General features: G+C 43.4%; 2 protein-coding genes across 2 annotated transcripts in view; one reads left to right on the top strand and one right to left on the bottom strand.

Annotated features, from left to right (window-relative positions):
• The window catches only part of phactr3a (phosphatase and actin regulator 3a), a gene marked incomplete at its 5' end in the record, with an annotated part of 121,021 nt that extends 110,437 nt beyond the window's left edge, over positions 1–10,584 (bottom strand). The window contains one exon of the mRNA XM_084333650.1: positions 10,479–10,584. Coding sequence (XP_084189776.1) covers positions 10,479–10,584 — 106 coding nt within the window. The remainder of the gene's footprint in view (positions 1–10,478) is intronic.
• A 1,086-nt stretch (positions 10,585–11,670) lies between these two features.
• Positions 11,671–25,134, top strand: part of LOC311244405 (GPI transamidase component PIG-T-like) — a 78,460-nt gene continuing 64,996 nt past the window's right edge. Inside the window, exons 1-4 of the mRNA XM_084333895.1 lie at positions 11,671–12,074; positions 13,173–13,350; positions 21,972–22,099; positions 23,065–23,165. Of these exons, the coding sequence (XP_084190021.1) occupies positions 11,675–12,074; positions 13,173–13,350; positions 21,972–22,099; positions 23,065–23,165 (807 nt within the window). The 5' untranslated portion in view covers positions 11,671–11,674. The remainder of the gene's footprint in view (positions 12,075–13,172; positions 13,351–21,971; positions 22,100–23,064; positions 23,166–25,134) is intronic.

The following is a 25,134-nucleotide window of genomic DNA, read 5'->3' as shown; positions in this document are numbered from 1 at the left end:
GTCACCACCGGGATGTTCAATGTGGGGTTGCTCCACAGATAATGAATGGGACTTTGTGAGCTCTTACACCCAAATGAGGTTTAGATCCTGGTTCAGACCGGGTAGCAAAATTAAACTTCATTCAGGTGTGAAAATCCAACTTAATTAATGTGGAGCAACCCCCATATTTGACATCAAATGTGCGTGTTCACAAAGAAATGTTGAATGAGCTGTCTGAGGGCACAGGAGTAACACATTCATTATTCAAAATGGATGGCCTTCCTCTTTAACATATCTCTCTATTTTCATGCAATTCTTAACATCTAACATTCAGACTACTTATCTATCTACCTATAGTATCAGTCTAATTATCTACTTCCTGACTATCCATCCATCCATCCATCCATCCATCAATCATCCATCCATCCCCCCTCCTCCAGTTCCAAAGCTTCGTTTCAGTTAGCCACGCAAGTGATGACTCACATCCTGCTTGTGGCTCATCAATTACCCTGACTTGGCATACAGTGCCTGTGTGTGTGTGTGTGTGTGTGTGTGTGTGTGTGTGTGTGTGTGTGTGTGTGTGTGTGTGTGTGTGTGTGTGTGTGTGTGCCGCGTGATGGGTCACCCTTTTCTGTTGTTTAATAACAAGGACCACAATGGGAACAAGTCCTAGTCATCCTTGATATGTTTTTTTATTTTTATAATTTTGATTTATTAAAACAACCATTTCCTCTATATATTTTTATTTATTTATTTATTTATTTATTATTATATGTATTTAAAGGGGAATGCCACCCATTTTAAAAATGCACATATCTTCCTGTGCCCCAGGACAGTTCAGTCAGTATTTGTGAACATGCATGCTCTCTCCTAAAGCTGAGAATCGGAGAACCCTCTAATCGCTGATGTCACTGGGAGGTAAAATCTGGAACTGCTCCATAGACGATGAATGGGGCTCTAACTTTATGAGGCCATAAAATGTTTGTGAGCTCTTACACCCAAATAAGGCTCACATAAAAATGGTATGGCCTCACACAGTCCTAGCTGTGTGTGTGGTGTGTGTTCACAGGCACACGCACAAATATGGCCCAAGGGGGACTTAGCCCCTGCCATTTTTCTGGCTGGTGTAAATTGTATTGAATTTCTTCTTTATTTTTTATTGAAATTGTATCAAATATAAAGATGGAAATGTATAGTAGTATCAACGAAAAAATACATGAATTTAAAAAGTACTCGAGCCCCTGCTGCCCCCCAAAATGTTCACGGCCATACATATGTGAATTATTAAAATGGGAGGCATTCCCCTTTATAGTAAAATGCCAAATAGATTGAACTACACTAAACTAAACCATTCTACAGTGACACAAGCAGGAGCACCCTGACTGGATGCATCACCACCTGGTATGGAGACTGCTCTGCCCTCAATTGCAAAGCACTACAGAGGGTTGTGCGAACAGCCCAGAACATCAGTGAATGTAAGCTTCCCTGAGTTCCCTCCATCCAGGATATACAGCGGACGGTATATTCTGGAGTTTTAAGCTAGGTAACTAACTATCTATCTTCTTGTCTGACTCAGGAGAAGACAGTAAGCTCATTTCGGCATGTTCCTTTAAAGTCCAGAGCTATTCTATCATTGATTCAACTGCAACTTTACACACACTGTGATTATTACATTGTGATTATTGTATTGTAAATGTGTGCAATTAGTTTTTTTTATCATTGCTTATGCTGATTTTTTTTTTTGGTCTTTTTCCCCCTCCATTTTCCTCCGATGTTAGTCGTTATGCCAATTCCCAATCCCCTTCCTGGTCGCTGCGCACTTACCCCCCACAGTCGGTCTGGGAGAGTGGAGGCTATCACGTGCTTCCTCCGACACACGTCCAGCCAATCAACCGCTTCTTTTCACCTGGCAGCGCGGATTCTCATTGAGAGGGCGTAGCGTGTGGAAGGATCACACTATCCCACTCAAGTCCTATCCGCGCTTTGCAGGCGCCCCGACCGAACTGTAGGAGTCGCTGTTTACAACGACCCGGACCCACCCCGCCAGCTTCTCCCACCCTCTAATACTGCCAATTGTATTAGTGTGAACGGCCAGCCAAGCTGGTGACAACCCCGGAGCTGTGAGCTGGATTCGAACAGGCGAATCTAGCCGCTCCGGGGTTTGGTGACGAACGCAATCTCCGTTACGCCACCTGACCGCCCTTATGCTGATATTTTCTGTACTATTTGTATTGCTTTCTTTTTGTTGTCCTACTTTATTGTTGTTGTTGTTGTTGTTGCTGCTAGGCAGAGGAGCCAGGAAGTAAATAATAACAGTAATGGAAGATGTGACAATAAATCTGATTGTCACTGCTGCCAACTGCCAAGGTGAGCCATGCACCAGGGTCACCACAATGACATACAGAGGTCACAAAGGGAGGGCCAATGAATGTGGGAGGCCAGGTTGTGTAACGGAGTGAGTGAGACAATGAGAGAGAGAGAGAGAGAGAGAGAGAGAGAGAGAGAGAGAGAGAGAGAGAGAGAGAGAGAGAGAGAGAGGACCAATGAGAGTGTGGAGGACTGAGGAGTGATAGGTGAAGCAGTGAGGAAAGGAGATGGTGTGTGTGAAGGAGAGAATATACTAAATGAGAGGTTGAATGAGTCAATGAAAGAGGGAAATGGGGATGCTGTATATTGTATGTATGTATGTATGTATGTATGTATGTATGTATGTATGTATGTATGTATGTATGTATGTATGTATGTATGTATGTATGTATGTATGTATGTATGTATGTATGTACGGTATATATGTATGTATGTACACTATGATAGATAGATAGATAGATAGATAGATAGATAGATAGATAGATAGATAGATAGATAGATAGATAGATAGATAGATAGATAGATAGATAGATAGATAGATAGATAGATAGATAGATAGATAGATAGATAGATAGATAGATAATGATGGAGAGATTCAAGGATGTGGTTGACTGAGGAACTGTGGCAACCCAGCGGGCAGGGTGGGAAGGTGTGAATTCACATCATCAGCAGGGAGATATATGAGTTATTAAAAGGCCCAGGCTGTGGCTCTACTGAATATTGGTAAACAGCTGGAGCGAGAAGACAGGCAGATGTAGAGTGAGTACTCGCCCAGCTGGATGGCAGCACTGGTTGAATATAAGGTCTGCACATCCACAAGTCTCTTAGTCTCTTTCATAAAAACATAATGAGATTCATTCAGACGACCCCGCCAACCATCTTTCCAGCAACCTCAGGCAGCAGTGTCCCAAGAGAGAGAGAGAGAGAGATAGAGAGAGAGAGAGAGAGAGAGAGAGAGAGAGAGAATGGATGAGAAAATAACTGGACGAGAACATTTCCCTCATTTCTCTCCTGTTTTCTCAGATGTTACAGAAAGTGTTGTAGCCTACTGTCTATGCCCTCTTGTGTGCACGCGCTGAACTTGTAATCTTGGAGTGTAATCCCTTATTTCCATATTCTCTCCAAGTATGGTTGTAGACGCCTCATACAACAATTCCCCATACATAGTGTCAACTTATATCTGGCCGCCCAATACATATAGATTTCCCAAACCGAACATGTCACCCCATTAATTAGCTAAGTTTATTGCCTTGTACACTCACACAGTCTACCCCACTGCCTGGCTGTGTTTCTCGCCTGCTGCTGACCGCCGCAGACACCAGTTAGAAACACGGTTGTTTAGCCACACTGCTACACAGCACAGTTCAGCTCGGTTGAATTTCCAAATACGACAGGAACAGCACTTCCAGCCTGTGTCTATCGCTGCCTTCCACACTGTTGAGTGTGCTTGACTGCTATCACTGCAAGGCTCATTCTGGTTCAATGGCTCTCAGCTCCAGGTTGGTGCCAGTGTCTTCATTGTAAGACGTCTGGGTTAATTCGACTCGATCCCATGTCATTCCTCCCGCCTGGGTCTTCACGTCAGGCCTACGAAGTCCTCTGCCTGAGTCTCTCTTTCAAAACCGCCTTTTTCCTGCTAAAAGGGCTTATAGGGAGGTGCCTGCCGAGGGCTGCCGAGGGCTGCCGGTGTGTTTCAAAGGGGTGAGAGGGAGGAATTGGATGAGCTCGGAATGTTTTGGAAGATGATTTTGTGTGAGTGTGTGTGTGTGTGTGTGTGTGTGTGTGTGTGTGTGTGTGTGTGTGTGTGTGTGTGTGTGTGTGTGTGTGTGTGTACACGGGCGGAGGATTGATGCATGCATGTATACTGCAAGTGCATTTGCGTGTATGATTGTGTTTGATGTGGTGCACAATTCTTTATATGCGTGGGATAAGCACCTTTTCGTCCTACTCTACCTGGAGACTTATTTTCATGTAACAGCATCCTCTAAACAAAGTCACTACTATTATGACGCATGATACCGAAACCTTTTGTTTTTACATTAAGTTGCACGGTCATCGCAATAGACAAAGCTAAAACGGAGAGCAGTCATTGTATGAGCGATTACTGAAGTTAGATTTTTTTAAGTCAAATCTGAGGGGATGATACAGGTATCAACAGGAGGGGGGAGAACAAAACGTTTTTGATACACTGATCTTGGAACAGTTTTTGTTTTGATCCATGTCATTGAAAGTAGAAATAGTAGAGTGATTCCCAAAGAAACGGTTCACTGTAGAAAAGTGGAATAGCAGTTTACCCACACTTGGCCTGAACTTCACAAGATGGATCATCTTGCGAGTTTCTCTCCATTGCGATCACATCCGTCTTGCGAGGATTGCACATGCCCAGAGGTGCCTTTTAACATGAGAATAATAATAATTAGGGCTGTCTTAAATACTTCAAAGCTTCGTTCAATTGGCATGGGATTCGAATATGAAAAAAAAAAAAAAAAAAAAAGTGTTTGCTAAATCAACTCTGCCTCTCTTTGTTAATTACAACAAGCAATGCTGTTTGTTATTTAAGATGAGGTCGGACTCGGCACTGACAGATTTGTGTTCATTGTGCTGCTTTTATAAAGCCTCAAATGACGGCTTACAATATTTCATGAAAGCAAAGTGTTTCGTTTGTCTAAGATTTAAAAAGGTTTAAAATTACAGCACTGACAAAGTTGAACAAAGTGCTGTACAAGTCCCACAACATAAAAAATAATAATAATAATAAATAATAAAATTATTTTCGAATTAAAGCTTCGAATTAAAATCGAATCTCGGCCCTGAAGCTTCGAATTCCAAAAAGAAATTCGAAGGTCAGCCCTAATAATAATGTACATTATAAGAAGCACATTGTCACACATATTCTGCTTAAAGTGTCGTGATATGTGCCCAATGCATAAGGGTTATATTTGTTCGCTTCACCGGTATGTAAACATCTCTGAACTTCCTGTCTGAGTCTTTGTTTGCTGTGTCTCTTGAGCTTTGCATAAAGGACCCTGGTGTAGTCAGTGGCGTAACTCTCTCTCAATGTGTGCCGGGGACAGATTTGGGGGCGTGGCGAGTGACGTCGATGGGGGGGGGTTAGGGCCCCCCCCCCCCCCCCCCCCTCTGCGTCTCTACATTTCGTAGCCGCATTTCTGCAGACCCCTCTCTGATTGGTTGAACTCTATTTCTGCAGACCCCTCTCTGATTGGTTGAGCGAAGCCCCTCTCTGATTTGTTGAGCGTGCGCATACGCATGAGCCGCGACAAGCTCCTCCAGAAACTCCTCCAGAAACTCCGTTAAGCTCCAGAGAGAGAGGCTGAAAACCCACAGTTCTTGCCCGACGGATGGGAGCGAATCCCGGATCCGAGGTTTCTGATGACTACCCCCAAAACACGGAGGTCGCGAACGCAATTTATACGCATGGAAGTATTGATTACGCCATAACGAATCATTAAAAAAATATACCGTTAACTGGAATATGTTGTGTGTGCCTTTCTGAATATGATTTGGGAGGGTTATAATAGAAGAAAGACAGTGTAAACAATATAACGTTATGTGAATAAACCGCGAAATAATAACTAATTCCTTGGTCAATAGAAGTCTCTGTGATACTTTCCGAATATGATTTGGGAGGGTTATAATAGAAGAAAGACAGTGTAAACAATATAACGTTATGTGAATAAACCGCGAAATAATAACTAATTCCTTGGTCAATAGAAGTCTCTGTGATACTTTCTGAATATGATTTGGGAGGGTTATAATAGAAGAAAGACAGTGTAAACAATATAACGTTATGTGAATAAACCGCAAAATAATAACTAATTCCTTGGTCAATAGAAGTCTCTGTGATACTTTCTGAATATGATTTGGGAGGGTTATAATAGAAGAAAGACAGTGTAAACAATATAACGTTATGTGAATAAACCGCGAAATAATAACTAATTCCTTGGTCAATAGAAGTCTCTGTGATACTTTCTGAATATGATTTGGGAGGGTTATAATAGAAGAAAGACAGTGTAAACAATATGTTTGACGTATTTTAACACACACCTAGGCTGACGACCCGAGCTATTATTATGCAAAGACAAGTACTTTAGCGAGTGGGTACTTGGCCCGTGCAGGGCAAGAATGCGACCCCCATCTACTGCTCTTTGCATAATAATAGAACAGGTAGTCAGACTCAGCTCTTTGGACGGTAAAACGTGGGGGTAGGCCTGCCACGATAACACATTTTGCTGGGCGATTAATTGCCCCCGAAAATATCGCGATAAGCGATATTATTGCGACCGGTTAGAGAATTTTTTTGAGAAATTTATTTCCCAAAACTTTTATTTTGAAGCCCACCGCTCCGTCTTTTCCGGTGTTTAAGACTTTTATTTTGAAGCCCACCGACCGGACCGGAAGTATTGTTGTGATTATCCTAGCCGACAACTTGTCTCGTCCGGTTGTGTTTTTTAGTTTTAACGTTAGCTACTAACGTTAGATGCAGCTACTACAGGCAATCAACGATGAGGAGGAAGCGTCAAAGCAATATTATAATAGAATAGCTGTGGTGCGTAGGCACTGCAGCACGACTCGAAAACGACCTGTTATAATAAATTAATTCATGTTTAACTTGTCCCCGTCTCCAGTCCTTTGACTAGCCCCACCCGTTCATTGTAAACAATGATGCATGTAATTGTATTAACGTTATTCTGTGTTATTCTAACGTTACACTACAAATAACGCTACTTGGTTAAAAAGGAGCAACACTATTGAGAAATGTAGTTAAGCTATGTGGTGTTGCCCCACGGAGCTCCTGTGCTGTGCTGTAGTAAAGCCAGCGGCCCGCCTCCCAACACGGACAGTGACTGACAAGGGGCACTGGTTCCGCCTCATTAAAACAAACGCGCAAATAGCAATTAATCGCGTCCGTCAAAATCATTGCATTCATTTAAATTATCGCGGCAATTAATCGATTTATTGCTTATCGCGGCAGGCCTATGTGGGGGGGACACTTTCCGATGTCCCCGGCGTCAGTTACGCCCCTGGGTGTAGGAATGTAGGGATTACTTTGGAATGGAGCCACGGGGGCAGCCCCACCTGGGCACCCTCCCCTGGCTCCTAGGCTTCAAGGTGTCCTCACCACGCCATTACCTTGGTAGATACTCCGCACTGACAAAGTGCAGGGGTGCATTGGTGATTTCAAAGCTGGTTGCACTGTGGTTTAATGACACCACGTGCGCGCGCATAAATGTTCCCTCGCGTGCGCACAGACTAAAGACAATGCCTAATTGAATGGAATGTAACACATTTCATTCACAAGTTTTGTGTGAATGTATCTGAGAACGTATTTGAACACACCTGACGACCTGAGCTATTGTTATGCAAAGTAGCCAGGTGGGTACTTGGCGAGTTGCCTCATCAGTCGAGTGCAGCGCATTCCTGTGTGCACGCGCGTGCACATCCATGCATGTGCGTGCGCATGCTTCTGCTCACAGAGCCGGTTGCTCGGCGTGCAACCCCGTCCCATGAGCAACGCACCCCTGACGAAGTGGGAACGTGAGCGGAAGTGACATTTTATTACCAGAAGAATCTAAAGGCTCCTTTGCCTGAGCAAACTAATTGAACAGTGGGAGACTTTTATGATGCTGTTACTCTCGTCAGACTTATGTTCCCCACCAGCTATCGCAAAGAATATACAACTAAATCAGACACGGCTCTAAATGGATCCCCCTCCATTCAATGGCATGCAAAACAAACTCTCTGAAATAAAAGGCTTTGATGGCCTAAAGCAGAGAACCCACTGCCCTGATTCCCGGTGACGGTCCGCTGTGACTGCTGTCTCTATGTTCCTATTGACTCCTCTTTCCACTGTTAAGTAAGTGGATGAATACAGCGTCAGCCACTCTGCAGCTGCATGGGCCACTGTGTCAGCGAGGAGGGGGGGGGGGGGGCCTTAGTAATCCTTTGGCAAAGACTGGTGCCCCAGACACTCCGACCGACGACCCACACAGACGAGGACGGACAACGTGTACTTTGCGTTCACCAGACACCATCACTGTCCTCGTCAATGACAACTGTATTTACTGGATCTGTCATTAAGGATGCCACAGTGGCGTTTGCACAGTATAGAGGAGACAGACACTATATCCAGATGCCCAGACACTGATACTGTGCATATATATGGTACTCCGAGAGTGTGAGAGGCCGATGATTTTCCGGGGACAGGCTTTGGCGCTGGCCTGATCCATTGAGGTTCTGTGTTGTTTAATCAGGTGAGACAGGGGCCCAGCATGACATTATCATCACATCATAATATGTGCCAGCCATAGGGAGGGTTAGGATCTACAAGGGCCCATTAGAAATGTGCTATCATGGGCAGCTGACGAAAGCAGACAGGTGTGATTTCCAGATACATGGAAAATACAGGCCTCAGGGGGCGGTTGAAAGGTGAACCACTTTTTTTTTCTCTTCTCGAAAACAAATGCTCAAGCATCCTTGTGCGTGTATGTGTGTGTGTTTGTGTGTGTGTGGATGTGTGTGTGTGTGTGTGTGTGTGTGTGTGTGTGTGTGTGTGTGTGTGTGTGTGTGTGTGTGTGTGTGTGTGTGTGTGTGGATGTGTGTGTGTGTGTGTGTGTGGATGTGTGCGTGTGTGTGTGTGTGTGTGTGTGTGTGTGTGTGGATGTGTGTGTACAACCACCAATGTGTGGGAGGAGGCAGTGAATGGTTCTTCTGAGCCCCCACTCAATTTAACCATAAATAGCTTATGACAACAATACCAAACTGGCTGGTTGATTCCAGCATCTAACAACACTACAATATTTAAGACTGATCTAAGAGCAAAATAGCATTAATCATGGGTTAAATACACAAGGAGACGGAGGTTAAGATGGCTTAACCTTACGTTAAGGTTACCCAAAGTTGCCTTGAGATGGACCCCAGTTGGGAAGAGAAAGAGGGGTAGACCAAAGAACACCTGGCGAAGGACAGTGATGATGGAGCTGAAGGAGATGGGTCTTTCCTGGGACGAAGCGCAGGCCAAAGCACGAGACAGGATTCAGTGGCAGTGTATGATTGCGGCCTTATGCCCCAACCGGGACGAAGAGGATAAGTAAGTACACAGTAAAATTCGCAGAGTAAATTTTACTCAAACTGAGTACATTTTACTCAAACTGAGTATAGTGTCTATAGTAACTAGACATAGCTAGTTGCACCGGATGATGGTCGTTCCCCAGTGATCCTGTATTATGAATGGTACACAAATACGACTACATGATTATTATGCATGTGGACGACTAACACAGAGAGATAAACAAGGTCTCTGTTGGAAAGCTCACCTGCAGGATGCATACTATGGTGAATCGATTCCTAGTGACTACATGGTTGCACAGCACAGAACTGGAGGTCTTCTTTGCTCCTATGTCACGTGGAAGGCAGGGCCATTGATCATAGGCCTGTTTGATCTATCAGCACGGGAGCCAATTGACACTGTCAATGCGCAGTGACCGGGCATGGCATATCTGGGATGAAATATGCAACACTAACCCCCTAAACAGCCAAAAACCCATATGGCTCATGAATAGTAAAGACGTTACAGCCCCGTCCACGACGAATGAACAGATTCGATGAAAGACCGGCAAGAGGAATACGTCTAGACGTGTGGCCACAAATGACGGAGCACATGTGTTTTGTGTAGATAATTATGTGCGTGAAATAAGGAAACACGGCGAACAGAAATGCAATTAGAAATGCTGTTAGAGCTTGCTGTTTGTGTATAATTATTATTATGCTTTTGCCTAAACGTTGATTTGAGAATTGCACAGTTGCAGCCATAACAGTCCAATGGGCTACAGGCGTCTGTCTCTGTAACGCGCAAATCTGGAGGGGCATCCATTCATGGAAACCGACAGGGGATATGGCACATTGCTATCCAATTAGCATATCCACGCTCTAATTTTATAGCCTATTTATACTTTCCTTTAAATGATTGGAAGCAGATGCACACATTATTCCATGGTGTCCTAATATCCCATTGGGTAATAAAGGATGCCTTTTGGAAACCCCTGCATCGCGGTGTGGTAACGACACACTGTAAATCGTATAGAATTTGCAGACAATAAAAATATTTATCTTACCTGCGCTATGCACTAAATCGATGCCAGACTCGGTGAGTATGTTCGGGTCACTTTGAGATCTGGCTCGTAGAAGACAGCCAGCGTCTATTCCATCCGATGTAGCCATGGGGATAGTAGAGCACAGGAATTCTGAATAAAATATTGAAAACCCTACCAGGGGCAGGCAAGGTCTGAAGTAAGCAACGAGCAGCTAGTGTAGATATAATTCGTTCTCTGACAACACTACAGCCGCTTTGAGCATCTAACGGGGAGCCATGGCTGAGCTGAAATTCCTAGTATATTTCGGTGCGTGTGTGTGTGTGTGTGTGGATGTGGGAGGGGTGATGTGCCCCTATGATGCCCCGTCTATCCAACAATATGGCCAGGCATGATGATGAGCGACACACACACACCCAGCATGCTTCACACATCTGTGTTGCTTTGGTATTTAGGATATTTTATGTTACTTATGCCGGGTGCCACACCAACGCCACAAAGCCAGTATGCCAATTCCCTTGCCTCATGGCGTCAAACTGACGAGTCTAAACAACCCCATAGGGAGAAGGAGAAGCGTGCAATGACAGATCAGTTCGAGCGAGAATCGGGATTACAATGATACATTAATCGAAAAATGACATGCAATAACCAAATTGGTTAACAATGGGACATTGGGCATGCCTATGTTATGACTTACGTCAGCTGACATGTGTTTGCTGAACCTACTATTCACAAGATAGTTGCTCAAAGGTAATTATTGATGGTGTATCAGGTGAATAGCCTTATGTGTGCACCAAGACGTCTTATTATTTAGGCTACCACCACATTCTCTCATATTTCAGCTTGCCCCTGGTCTCTAAACAATAGGCCTGACTAGTAGAAAGCATTGTTTAACTACCAAATTAACACCCTATGTCAGCCAGTTATTCTGTGTAAAATTATGCGCAGGCAAATTATAATCCTTAGAAATATAACCATGGCCTAAAAAGCCCAACATGCGACGGTGCAAACAAAGCATCGCTAAGCATTGGTGGACCTGTGTCACTGTGTGTGAAAAGATGGCAAATTTATTCAGTTCAATCGTTCTGCGCATTTGTAGTTCACGAGATAAAGCTGGGAACGAGGTTTGTAGTTCAGTGGCGATTCTTCGTACGTACGCAGCCCATTGGTCGACTGAACGTATGACGCGCCAACGAGGAAGTAGTCGCCGCTCGGGAAAAATGGCAGCGCACAGGTGTAACTTTACTGCCCTGGCGTTCATTGTTTGCGGGTTGTTGTCAGTGTTTATTCTCGCAGACATCCCGGAAACGAGCCACGCTAGCGATACCGACACCGTTGTGAGTCGTGACCCACAAACCGAGCGTGTAAGCGAGGCATCGACAGCGACCGAAACAGAGGAGCAGACGGTGCTGCAGTGGGAAGCAACCGAGGTTGTCGATGCTCCAGCAAATGACATAGAAGACGCTGCTGGAGATGAAATCCCGGAGAGACTATCGGTTCCGCTCGATAAAGACCAGTTTCAGGAAGAACTGGTCATCAGACCGCTGCATTCAGGTGATATTTATGCCAGCTTCCAGTTCCGCACCCTGTGGGACACCGACTTCATGGGAGGAGAGAATGGTAAGCTGTTGTCTGGTTGCACTGCAGCACTTGTTTACAGTGTCTATTGGCCTTGTCTAATGTTACTCGCTTTTCATCTCATGTAGCTAGCTACTAGACTGGAAGCAATATAGCTTCTGTTTGTAGGTCTGTTTTTCTTTATATTTGTTTTCACCCATCTGACTGTTGTTGGCTCTTGCTAGTAACGCATCGGAATCAATCAATAAATCAAAGACATGGCATTGATTGTAGGGAATGCATGTTGCTACTGTATGTGTGAAATGACGATACAGAATGCAGTTTACTCTAAACTAACCTTACTTAAACCTAAACTACTGTTGTACATTCTCAACCAACATACACAACACGGGCACAGGCTGGTAGGCCTTGGCCGTGTCAACTACAGCAGTATTTCTCAGGGGTCAGGTTTGTGACCCTAGACACAAAGGGATGCTTGCTTGTACAGTTGTACAGTGTCCCCCACCCCTCCTACCCAACCCCCCCCACCCCACCCACCCAACCACCTCCAATGTACAGTCCCCACCCAACCCCACCCCACCTACCCACCCTCCTCCAATGTACAGTTTCTACATCAAATGTATACTCTCTTTTCTGGACTCTTTTTGTATCACAAACAGTACTGTATTTGCAAATCTGGTATGTCATAAATGTATAGATGTAGCAGTACTGTCTATCTGTATGTCGTGTATGTCATATGTTATGATGAATTGAAAATGGAGGACCCTGATGTAAACAAAGACGAAAGTCTTTCTCTGGTCTGCATCCCCTTAAGCTGTACTGTACCCATTCTGCAATCTGTTAATAAAGTTTTCAATCAATCAATGCCTGTTTGTGACCTACATAGTCAATCATAGACAGAATGGTGAACTTTGACACCAAATCATAATTTTACTTTTTCCGTTTTTCAGTATTTTTAATGATTTAAACATTTAACAAGAAAAAAGTTAAATGTTAAACGTGATGTTGTATCCAAAATCATTCCGCAAGCTACTGAGCTACAAGTCAGGACCATAGTTGGTCCAGTATGCATCCTTTTACAAATAGGCTTCTCGCATCACACTTGCCACCTAAAGTGTCCTCTGATGTTTGCATTTCCAGTCTCCCACTACCGGCTATTCCCCAAGTCGCTGGGCCAGGTGATCTCCAAGTTCTCTGTGCGGGAGCTCCATATCTCCTTCACCCAGGGCTACTGGAGGACCATGCAGTGGGGGCAGCCCATCCTGCCCTCGCCCCCTGGGGCGGAGCTGTGGGTGTGGTTCCAGGACACAGTCACAGAGTGAGTACAGCCCAGCTCGAAGCCCCAGTGGCCCACCCTATGTCAAGGACACAATCCTTATCCTCTTAAAGGAAAACTCCAACATTTTGGGAAATTAGCTTATTTAACATCTTCCCTGGAGTTAGACAAGAAGATACATACCTTTTTTGTCTCTGTGCGTGCATTTAGCTTAGGGAACAGTCGCTCCGTTAGCATAGCTTAGCTTCATCACTGGAAGTGAGGCAGGGCCGGAGCCTTACAGTGTATAGTTTGATTGATTGATTGAAAAGTTTATTAACAGATTGCAGAATACACTCCAAATACAACTCAAACGTTCATGTAAACATGTGGAGAAATAAAAAATAATTGAATTAGACAATTACGTTTTATAAGCAAATATACTCGGAACAATTTTTTTGCCCAACCACTCCTCTCTGAGCGCAGCCAGTGATTTCAACGTGTCGTCGTGATTGTTGACATTCTCATTAATTCAAAGAGTCCGAACCGATTGAAGTTTATGGATACCATGACTTGAAATCCTCTTACCTTGACGATTAAAAGCCTCCCCAATTTAGAAAACTGTAATCCAATGGCTGGTATTGTTATACCGGACGCTCTGAGCTAACCGGAGCTAACACAGATCAGGATGGTAAATAAAGCATATATAATGACTTCCTTTCTGGGGTTGTCAAAATAAAAGTGCAACGTTTATAGCAGCGGAAAACGTTTATTTTGTACATTATCTAACGTTAACACGAACCTAAACTAACGTTACAACTAACCTAAAGTTAGTTTAGATCCTGTTAGTGGGGCTATCTCCTTCCCAGTCCCTAGTGGACCCCTGCTGCTTTCTCTATCAGCTTAGCTTAGTTGGCTCACGCTAACGCAACGTTAATTTTGGTATTTAACGTGACGTGGGCATAAAGGAATGGCGAGGATGGAAAGCATGTTAGATGCATTTGACCCCTTGTGGGGGAAAAAACAACAGGCACTTATTTCGGGCAAAATAGGCGGACTCTGAAGCAATGCAGTCTAACGTCTACACACGGAGCTGCTACTGTTGTTGCAGCCAGCCGGGCGGATATGCTCACAAGGGGATTTTCAAAATAAGAGCGTTTCCGTTAGCCGGTAATTACCGGTATTTGACCGGCAAAATCTGTTGAAGTCTGACATATTTAATCTCTCCGGTCTTAATGTCCGGTGAAAATAATTCCCTGAGTCTAAGCACAATTTGATTATTTGAATTGTATTAAAATAGGCTAAAATTAAATAGCCTATGCGATGAACGAAACAATCATTACATTTGTTTCATCGTTGCTTCTAATAATGACAACGACGTTGTCAGCGAGAGCTTAGTGCTGGGTGTGCGAGTGCATGTGAAGCTGCAGAGCCGGAGCAGCAGCGGCACAGTGCAGTACTCCAATTCAGCCATTGGCAATTCAGCTGTTGGGTGGGGGGCGCTGCTGTGCGGTCCCCAGATAGAGCCAGAAAACAGCTGAATCTGCTGCTCTGCATCGACATACTCTCGCAAATAAGTCGTTGGGAGGTGGAGAGAGAGAGTCGTCACGCAAACCCACGATAATGTTGCCGTCTCTCTCTGCCAAATTTCTCAGTTCTTCGCTTGATATAATTAATACAAATGTCCAATATAACGGAATTCGTTAGCTCATAAAAATGTGATTATAACAGACTGCTGTTTATTAATGTCGGGCGACTGCCCACAGACACCTATTTGATTTAAAGTCGGCAGCAGCACGGAGTCTCTGGACTTATTTTATTTGGAATATAATGACTTTATACGCAAAAGTAGCCTAGTTTTAAGTAAAAATATTATAAATCTACATGCCTTGATGATGTCATTCTTTTGTTTTGTTGTCATTCTTTTGCCTATCAATTGTTTTTAAGCTCAATAAACTCTGACCGGAATTTCTCTCATTTGACCGATTGAAATCTACCGGACACTGAGGCCGGCAACAATTTTTTCTAACGGAAACCCTGATCGCAATATGAATCGATCTTTTTACGTTGCATCGATCCTATTTGATAATTGATAATATATCGATCTGGATCGATGTATCGTCCCACCCCTAGTCTTTACTCTTGGCTACATTTGAAAAATAAATGCAACATTAATTAACTCATTCAGCACCAGCTATTATCCTCATCCTGTAGTCCGTGGGCCACGCTAAAAGATAGGCATTTTCACTGTGCATCACGATGTTTGTAGAGCTATATCTATATTCTATATTATAGCTGTGGAGACAATACTATGGCTAATTTGACAGTCACTATCTCTCGTCAAACATGTAAAAAATAGTAATGTGTTATCCCGTGGTGAATATTGTATAGTTTCAGAGTGATCCGGCTAATTCCTGGAAGCTGCGTTATGGAGCGCTATGTGAATTTTGCTAAAGTCGTTTGTGTTGCTCGCCTGGACACATTACTATTTCCAAATCAAAGGTATATAATAGGTATTATGTTTCATCATGAATGCATCAAAGGGGGGGGGGGGGTCGTTTTTTGATGCTCTGATCATCAGCAACGGCATATGTTTTGAATACTACATATGTTGATCGTTGCAATCGATGTGAAATTCATTGTTGGATCAAAGTAGGATTGATGTCATATAGTCCTTACTTTTAAGGAGGTATCCCAAAAGTAATATTCCAATTGTCTGATCACGATTTTCAGTATTGATGTCCATCGGGTCCCTGACATGAAATGGCACAAAATATCCATCAAGTGTGTTCCACACGTTCCAAGTTGCTTGAATGAAGCGTTTCACTTGGCTTGGTCTAAATTCTCCGCCCAGACCATATACAATGTAACACACAGTGTGAAAGAAGGTTTCAAAGGGTAGGCGATACTGCCACCTAGCAGGATTCGGCCGGTATTGCACTCTCAGGGTTGCAGAATGAGTTCCAATGGTAACACCAAGGTCCGTGAGAGTGTATAGGATACTAAAATCGAAAAATGTATATATACGTTATTGGAACTCAACGGTTGGCGAGCAAACACGTATATATACGTAAATGGCACAGAAAGTGTTAATACGTTCTGTATTGATCAATTTATGGGGTGATATGAATCTTGGCCCTGTACCGCGCTTAACACATTCACGGCCATTCGATATCCCCATCTAGCTATAGCTGGGCCAGCTTTCCATTACACGCTTTCACTGTGCGTCACGTTATTTATAGAGCTAAATCTATATTCTATATTATAGCTATGGATACAATATCATGGTAATTTGACAGTAAGAACCTTCCATTCAAGATGCAAAAAAGAATATTTTTTTCCATCCATACGTTCCCGTTTTATACCGTGGTGAATATGAGTGTTATTTCGGAATGATCGGGGCTAATTCCTGGGAGGCTGTTTATAAGCCGCAACGTGTATTATACCAAATCCATTGGCGTTTCGTCCCTACACACGCTACAATTAAAAAATCAAATGCATATGATAGGTATTATGTTTCATCATGAATGCATGAAAGGGGGGGGTCGTTTCTGATTAATTGATTGCCAATAACGGCATTCGTTATTACCACAACATACGCTGATCAGGGAGATGGCTATGAAAACCTTGCACGATCAAGCTGAAATTGACGTCAAATTGTTCTTACCTGTGGCCGGTGGGATTCCAAAAAGAATATTCCAATTATTTGATCGCCATCTGGTAGATCGTATGTCCATTTGGTCGACGACATAACCCACCACAGCATAATGAATCGGCGGTCCCGAAAACTATTCAATGCGATCGGGTGAAGCCCTAGGTTCAGGTTAGTAGAAAAGAGCTCCCGGAGCGTTTTCAGTGTGGCACCCGGTCTGGAACAGGGGTTACTGCATTCATGATACAGTGCTACTAGCAGGATCTGGCCGGTACTGCACCTTCGGAGTCCCAATATGCCTTTTCCAGGCAAAATACAGCTCCCTGACATTGAATAGGGCAGCGGTTCTCAAACTACGGGTCGTGACCCAAAGCGCATTGGCAAAAAAAAAACTCAGATCGAGTTTTCCACCCGGCAGCTGTGTGTATTTGCCATGTCTCGCCCCTTCATCAACGGAGGCTAACACACAGTATTCCAATACACATCTCACTACATCCTGCCCATGTATAATCGTGGGAGGGGGCCGGCGGTGTGGTCTTTTGTGTGTAACCTGGGCCCTCATTTATCAACGTGGCGTACGCACAGATATGTACGTAACCCGTACGTACGATCATTTCTAAGCAAAGTGTGGGATTTATCAATTTGAACTTGTGCTTGACTTTGTGCGTATATTTAAGCACAGGTCGGACCATGCGTAGCTGGCGCCGGTGGTAGAATATTTTTACAACGCGGAAATAAGCACTGACTGCACTCAACTCGTTATTATTTTGCGCATATATTTCAGAAATACGGGAACGTTTTGATTATATTTAAAAGGCTTTGCCATTGTTAAACGTAATAAGTGGAACCCCGAAGCTGTAAGCAGAATACAAGTCATATGAACACCCACGATATAGTGTTCTTCCCCCTTCCTATAAGAAAGAATAAAAAACGCATTGCAACGAGAACAGACTGAGGTTATTTGTTGAGTGTATGTGTATACAAAACCTTTGCAATAAATGTGTCTTAAATGAATGAAAAACATACATGCTCTGGACACAGAGCATATATCGTGTGGGTGATATCATGACTTGTATTCTGCTTACAGAATTTCACTTATTTAGTTTTACAATGTCAAAGCCTAAATCAAAACGTTCCCGTATTTCTGCAATCTATGCGCAAAATATTAACGAGTTGAGTTCTAACAAAGAACGTATTACATGCTGGTAGGCTGATAGAGTAAACTATGATATGAATATGATATGATATAAAGGTATACTGGTCCGTCCGCGAGGATATCGAGGACTCGAGTAGGATAGCCATTAAATGCAATTTGAGAATATAGGCTAAAGCGACGGCCTATAGCCTATACATATTATTTAATGTTTTCATAAGCGTAAAGATACAACAGCTAGATTAATGATCAAGTTAGTTTACTGTATGCAGGCTTCGCAGGGCTGTGTGTTATTATATATGCGCAAGTTACTGTTGCATAATGTAGGCTATGGGCTGGCTGCTATTATATGTAATTCATATAGGCTACCTAATACCAACAACAAAATAGATTGTATCATATGCCTCTACACACATTATATTATACACATCATATTATATCTTGGTTCGGCAGCGCCTCTGTGAACAATCTCTCAGAGTTTGCTCCATCAATAAACAAATCCAGTAATGTGAACGGGATTCCACTCTGTCAATGTACAGATAATCTGCGATGCGCATTTTGGCTGATAATGTGCCGGTGGCCGGAGTCTCATTCAGGCCTAATTGTATTTAATTCAATTGTAATGTTATTACTGGGGTATTTAAAACATCACTTAAATTCAGATCAGGGTTATCCACTGAAGCCATAATGACTCTGACCAGAACCACGGGCTCATGACGAGCGCACATAATAGGCATTGTAGAGCGCAGAGTTGGCCTGCTGAAATTGATTTAATTTCAGTCATTACAGCGCTTAATGTCGGGTCAGCTTGTCATTTATTTCTGTCAATGTGCTGGTTCTGTAGCAGGACTGGGTCAGTAAACATCCTTGGCTCCCGGCGCACCGAAGATAGTCTACACGCTCCCTCCTCCTCAGCGGAGTTGTCTGTGAAATTGGCAACTTCATTGGATTTATTTATTCTCTAAAAATATCTATAATCATACGATTAAATATTGTTTAAAATAAAACGCTAAATACTATTATTCTGTGTGTCATGTTTCCAAATAAGATATACGTTCAATTTGTTGGTTGGACCTCGGTGATCAATCTCGCTCTCAGTGAAGTCTCTGAGTTCGCTCGGGTTAGTCCACTTTTCCACATTTCATGGGGGTGTTCCATTACCGTATATGGTTAATCGGGGCGGTTCTGGTATGCAAATACTTAAAACAGTGCACGAGCTCCAGCGTAGGATCAAAGTCATATTTATCAAGACAGGTGTGTGTAGGACCTGTGTACGCACGTGTGATAAATCCAGTTTTTTTTGTGCGTGCACACATTCTAAATTCTGTGCTTACGTATGAAAATAGAACTATCTAAGAAAAATTGATAAATGAGGGCCCTGGCCTCTCAATGGATAGGTTTGTTGTCAGAAGCGGTGCCGGTTGGTTGCGATGAAATGGGCTCTGCACATAACCAGCTGCTAATGCTATACCACACTGAAGTCAGTTGGCTATCTCGAGGCAGAGTATTAAATCGCCTTTTTTAACTCCGAGAAGAAGCGCAGATTTTCCTTGCAGACAAAAACAACCGATTGGCAGAGAAAATGTGCTGTTAATGAGCTGGATTACGAAACTCTGTTAGTGACACTCCAGGTTAATCAGCTGAGATTTTGGGGTAATTCGTCTTTCGTGTGACGAGCTACTGAAAGTCAAGTTCACTGGACAACAGGCCCTCGCAAAGTTCTGGATATCAGTCCGTAACGAGTACCCAGTTGTTAGATTCTGATCGATCTGGCCAGTATCACGTCTTCTTGTGTTATCCTCTCTCCATCCAATTCCTCTGCGTTGTGTAATTTTAATGGTCCTGACGTCTCATATACTGGCTGATACAATCCTTATCTCTCCTCGTTAGTGCGATCCGCAAACCATAATAATTCTCCACCTTCGTAAGAATTCGACACTTTGACACAGCGTAATACCTTACAAGGAAGAGCGTTGTTTATTCAATAAACAGAACCTCATAATCAGATGTTATCAAATTGTATTGTCCTTGCTATCGTCCTTCTGCTATTCAGTCCAATGGTGGTCAGGCCTGGTCGTTAGCCAAGACTATCCTTGTGGTAGCCGAAGCTAATAATGATGTGGCATCCTTCCCCCCCCCCCCTCTCCGTGATGAGAGGAGAGAGTCTCTAGTCAGATTGTAGTCTGCCCTTAGCCACTCTTGGTCTGCTTTACACCCGGAAACACTGTTCGACTTATAGATCTTCGTCATAGCAACGACGGCCCCCGCCCCTCTCCTGGTTGTCATGCGACGTGCTGTCATGATAACTGCTAATAACCTTTCACACATTTTAAACGTTTCATTACTGTCAAAACCTCCATCGCCTGCGTCCACACTCGCTGTTATCACTGTGTTCCAGATTGGAATGTCAACATCCCCTGCTCAGTGTGCTGCTATTCAGTGACTCCTGCTTGCTCTGAACCACCTCTTCCACCACCCTCTTCTAAGGCAAACCATGCACATTTCGATCTCTCTGACCCGGCACCGTTAGATGTGGTCATCTCCCCCCAATCTATACATCACATACATTGAAAAACCACCGATTTCCCTCAGTGTTGTGTAATGCTGCGCTGAGAAAGCTTGTCCCCTTCTCATCAACATACATCTGTGAGGCCGGATTTTCAGAGTAGCAGCGGATCTCCGCCAAAGCGCACGTGAGCGCATTTTCTTTTCATGTTCTGGCAACATATTTTGGCTAAATATGCCTCGTTTTGTATACAGAAACAATCCCGTTTTGTTGATAATATGAATTAATTTAATTGATAACATAGTGCTGTAATTTCATTTTCTAATAAATATGCATGATCAAGTTCAACAATGTGTGCTTTTATTTTGATATTCCTTATTTCCACTTAGAAATTACGCGATACATTAAGTGTGGGGTCGCCAAAAAATAATTCCTAAATCAAATGGGGTTGTGGTATAAAAAAGTTTGAGAACCCTTGGAATAGGATATTAAATCGAATAAAAGACAAAACGAGTGGCTCCCAATAACCGCTGGCTCCCAATAACGTATATATACGTGGTTGGCCGGGAAAGTGTTAAGGGGTTAAACAACACGCATGTATCATTTACTGGAGCCTTGGGCAATCAAACAGATATGTGTCAGTAGGATTGGGGGATGGCTTTCTATTTTTCTCCCAGCCTCTCCCCTAACTGTGTTCATTTATTTGTTTATTTTATAAATATCGCCATTTGGACACAGCGAATCCTTGAAATTCGGACTTCGGAAATATCCATCCAAAAATGTATATTTTCAATCAGTGATACCGCCACTTACACGTTTGCCCTCTATTAAATGTACAATATGTAATTTTCTGCCGCTATGTGGTCTCTCAATAAAAACAATAACAAAAGTAGGAGTTTGATGACATCGGGAAGTAGCATGGGAGCATGGAAGTTGTCATCTTCATTGTTAAAATGCACTGCACTTTTCTTAGATTTGAGCTAGATTGAGAATTCACAGTAGCCTGACATGGTTTAAAAGCCACTGGCAGACTGGGGTACATCATCCAAATCTGTATTAATCACAGAGTTGATAAGTAGCTCAAAAGTGGAGCAATGCTATCATTTCATGTAAGGGAATGGAAAATTCTTAAAGCATTAGTGTCCTATTCCACCATGTATAATATAAAATTAAATGTCCTGTTACCTGATTGAAATGACGGATTCTTCTGGGTTTGAACATTGTTGGAAACATTTGGGATAATGTAAGTAAGTACACAACTCAACAAAATATATAACATAGCCATAGGTCTAGTCATTCTTAGACACTTTAAAGCGGAAATGGTCCCATGTACTTTCATATGTGAAAGAAGACTTTCCTCTTCTGTTCTGTAGTGTGGACGGTGCCTGGAAGGAGCTCACCAATGTCTTGTCAGGGATCTTCTGCGCTTCTCTCAACTTCATTGACTCCACCAACACTGTTCAGCCCAGTGCCTCCTTCAAACCACTGGGCGTGGCCAATGGTAAGACTCTTTAGGCTGATTGATTGATTGTATATTCAGATAGATAATTGAGGATGGATTTATGGCAAAGATTGGTTAACAAAAATAAAAAGTGAAATTACAATATTCTACAATTTAACAATTAAAAGGATATAGATATATAAATAGGTACAGTAACATTGGAACATTCTACAACCATACACACAGGCGGTTTAGATTTGACAACATAAACATTCTAAATGGCCCCAGGTTTATCTCCTTTTGCAGTGTTAATGTTAATATCAATAACTGATGGAAATACACATGGGTCCAATTTAGCTGTTCCCTAGCAACACCCTTCCAATGAAAACAAGTCCTGTGTTCAGCACTTACATTTCCACCACATTGGAGGGTAGCTCCCCCCCCCAGCTTTAGTAGAATCTGTTAAATAAAGTTGCTATGGGTCGGCTGGGTAGCACAGTGCACTAATCACTCGCTTACCACTGCAGAGACTCTGGGATCGAATCCAGCTGTCAGCGGTACCTCCGGCTTGGTCAGTCGTCCCTACTAACACAATTGGCAGTGTTAGCGGGTGGGAAGCCGGTGGGGTATGTGTCCTGGTTGTTGTAAACTGCAACTCCTACTGGTCGGTCGGGGCGCCTGTTCAGTAGAGAGGGGATCTGGGGGAGATAGTGTGAACCTCCACACGCGTTAAGTTCCCCCAGTGAAACTCCTCGCTGTCAGGTGAAAAGAAGCGGCTGGCGACTCCACATGTGTCGGAGGAGGCATGTGGTAGTTCCACACCCTCCCCAGGCCGACAGTGGGGCAATGTGCGCAACGACCAGGAAGGGAATTGGCAAAGCGACTAAATTGGTGGGAAAAATAATACAGAAAGCCCAAAAAAAAATAGAATAAAAAGAATAAAGCTGCTATAGTCTGGAGGTATGATCAGTTGTTGCATGGCAGTGAATACTAACAGGAGATGTTGTTTGTTGTTGTTTGTACAGCGACAGACCACCGCTTCCTTCGATATGCCACCCTGCCGCGGGAAATTGTCTGCACTGAAAATCTGACTCCATGGAAGAAACTCTTGCCATGTGGCTCCAAGGTGTGTATGTGTGTGTTTGTTTTAGGGCTGAGCCCAAACATTCGAACGTTCGAACCTTTGTTCGTTACGTTGGCATTCGAATTCTAAATCAACATTATTTTTTTTTTATTTTTAATAAATAAATAAGGCTTCTCCCTGGGCTGGGTCTGGAAAGTTGATTTAATAAAAAAAATACTAATTTAATCAGATTAATCACTTTATTCAAATTGAGGATTTAGTTTGAGGATATTTATTAAAGGTGACATGTAGAGACACTAGGATTCGCCTGTTCGAATCCAGCTCCCGGCGTTGCTATCAGCTTGGCTGTCCTCTCACACTGATACAATTGGCTGTATCAGGGGGTGGGAAAGCTGAAGGGTGGGTCCTGGGCGTTGTGGACAGCGACCCCTACAGTTCGGTCGGGGCGCCTGCTCAGCGAGGGTTTGAACTGAGGAGAGATAGTGTGGCCTCCCACACACTACACTCTCTCCGGTGAGAACCTGCGCGGCCAGGTTGGCCTGCCCCAGGCTGCACATGCGTCGGAGGAAAGCATGTGACAGTCTCCGGTCTCCCGGACCAACAGTAGGGGAAAGTACGCAACAACCAGGAAGGGTGGGATGGGAGAAAAATCGGGAAAAAAGGAGGAGAAGAAAGATATAAAAAAAAAAAAAAAGTGACATGTACTATAAATGTCATTTTTCAGTCTCTAGCATTGTATTATAGTAATAGGAGTTCGTATCAATGTGTTTTAATGTCTAAATACCATATTGGTGGATTGCTCTGATTCAGCTCAGCCCCTTTCCTCCTCAAGTAAATCAGGCCATTTTGATTTGAACGGCTGATATACTGGGTAGCGCACAGTGATGCGATTGGCTCTGTGGTTGGAGCTAATGCCCGCCCCCATTCTACCTAGACTAGACAGCGAGTGGAAGCCACTTCCTCATGCTGCGAGGCGGAGTGGGGCCCCGACGCCTCTGCGTGCGCTCTGGAGGGAGAGATGGAGAGAGAGGGGGCACTTGGGGGGGGGGGGGGGGTGACCTGCTGCGCGGCACACGCGGCACTCCCTCCGGAGTGTGTGCACTGCAGAGGTGTCTGGTTTCGCTCTGGAAGAAGCTCTCTCTCTCTCTCTCTCTCTCCCACCCCCCCCCCTCTCTCTCTCTCTCTCTCCCTCCGACTCTCCGAGTGTGTGCAGAGGTGTCGGGTTTCGCTCTGGAAGAAGCTCTCTCTCTCTCTCTCTCTCACCCCCCCTATCTCTCTCTCTCTCTCTCTCTCTCTCTCTATCTCTCTCAGTCTACCAGTAGCAGACTGTGTGGGCTGACTGTCACTCAAAGTGCTTATGGGCGGAGCCAGGCCATAATAGCCTGAAATCTTGAAGCTGGAAAATGATGGTTTTGAGTACTTGATTAGAAATATAAAACAATGCATTTTTTTGAAAAACCTTACAGATGTCTTCAATAGACTAACAGGAATTGTGTAAAGTTGCCCAAATAGTGCTAGGAATAGCAGTACATAGCCCCTTTAAAAAAAATTTTTTTATTAAAAATGAACGAACCTGACGAAGTTCGAATCCCAAAAACAGGCTTTGGGGACAGCCTTAGTTTGTTTCTGTGTGTGTCGGTCTGTCTTTGTTCTAACGATATGATTCAATTCAATTCTGAATCTTCTGGCAAAGATTATATTCATGATACATTTTCACCACAGATTAATTCACTTTGTTTCAATCACCATTGATATTTAAAAAGAAAGTGCAATATGTGGCAGAATTTATTCGGTCAGCAATAATTCAACATGCAATTAAAGTATTACCCCAAGCTACCCACCAAGACCAGAACAGTGGCTGGACGTTGTAGAGGAAATATGGACAAATGTACTCATTTTCTATATTTGTCACTAATGTTGTTTTGTTGTGGATGTTGTTCAGTGCAAGAGTAACTGAAAAATAAATAAATAAAAAGTATATATTATACCAAGCTACAAATTATGTTTTACA

This window comes from Notolepis coatsorum (assembly GCF_963971535.1).
Source record: "Notolepis coatsorum genome assembly, chromosome: 17".
Lineage (NCBI taxonomy): Eukaryota > Metazoa > Chordata > Actinopteri > Aulopiformes > Paralepididae > Notolepis > Notolepis coatsorum.
This window is presented reverse-complemented; position numbering and strand designations above follow the sequence as displayed.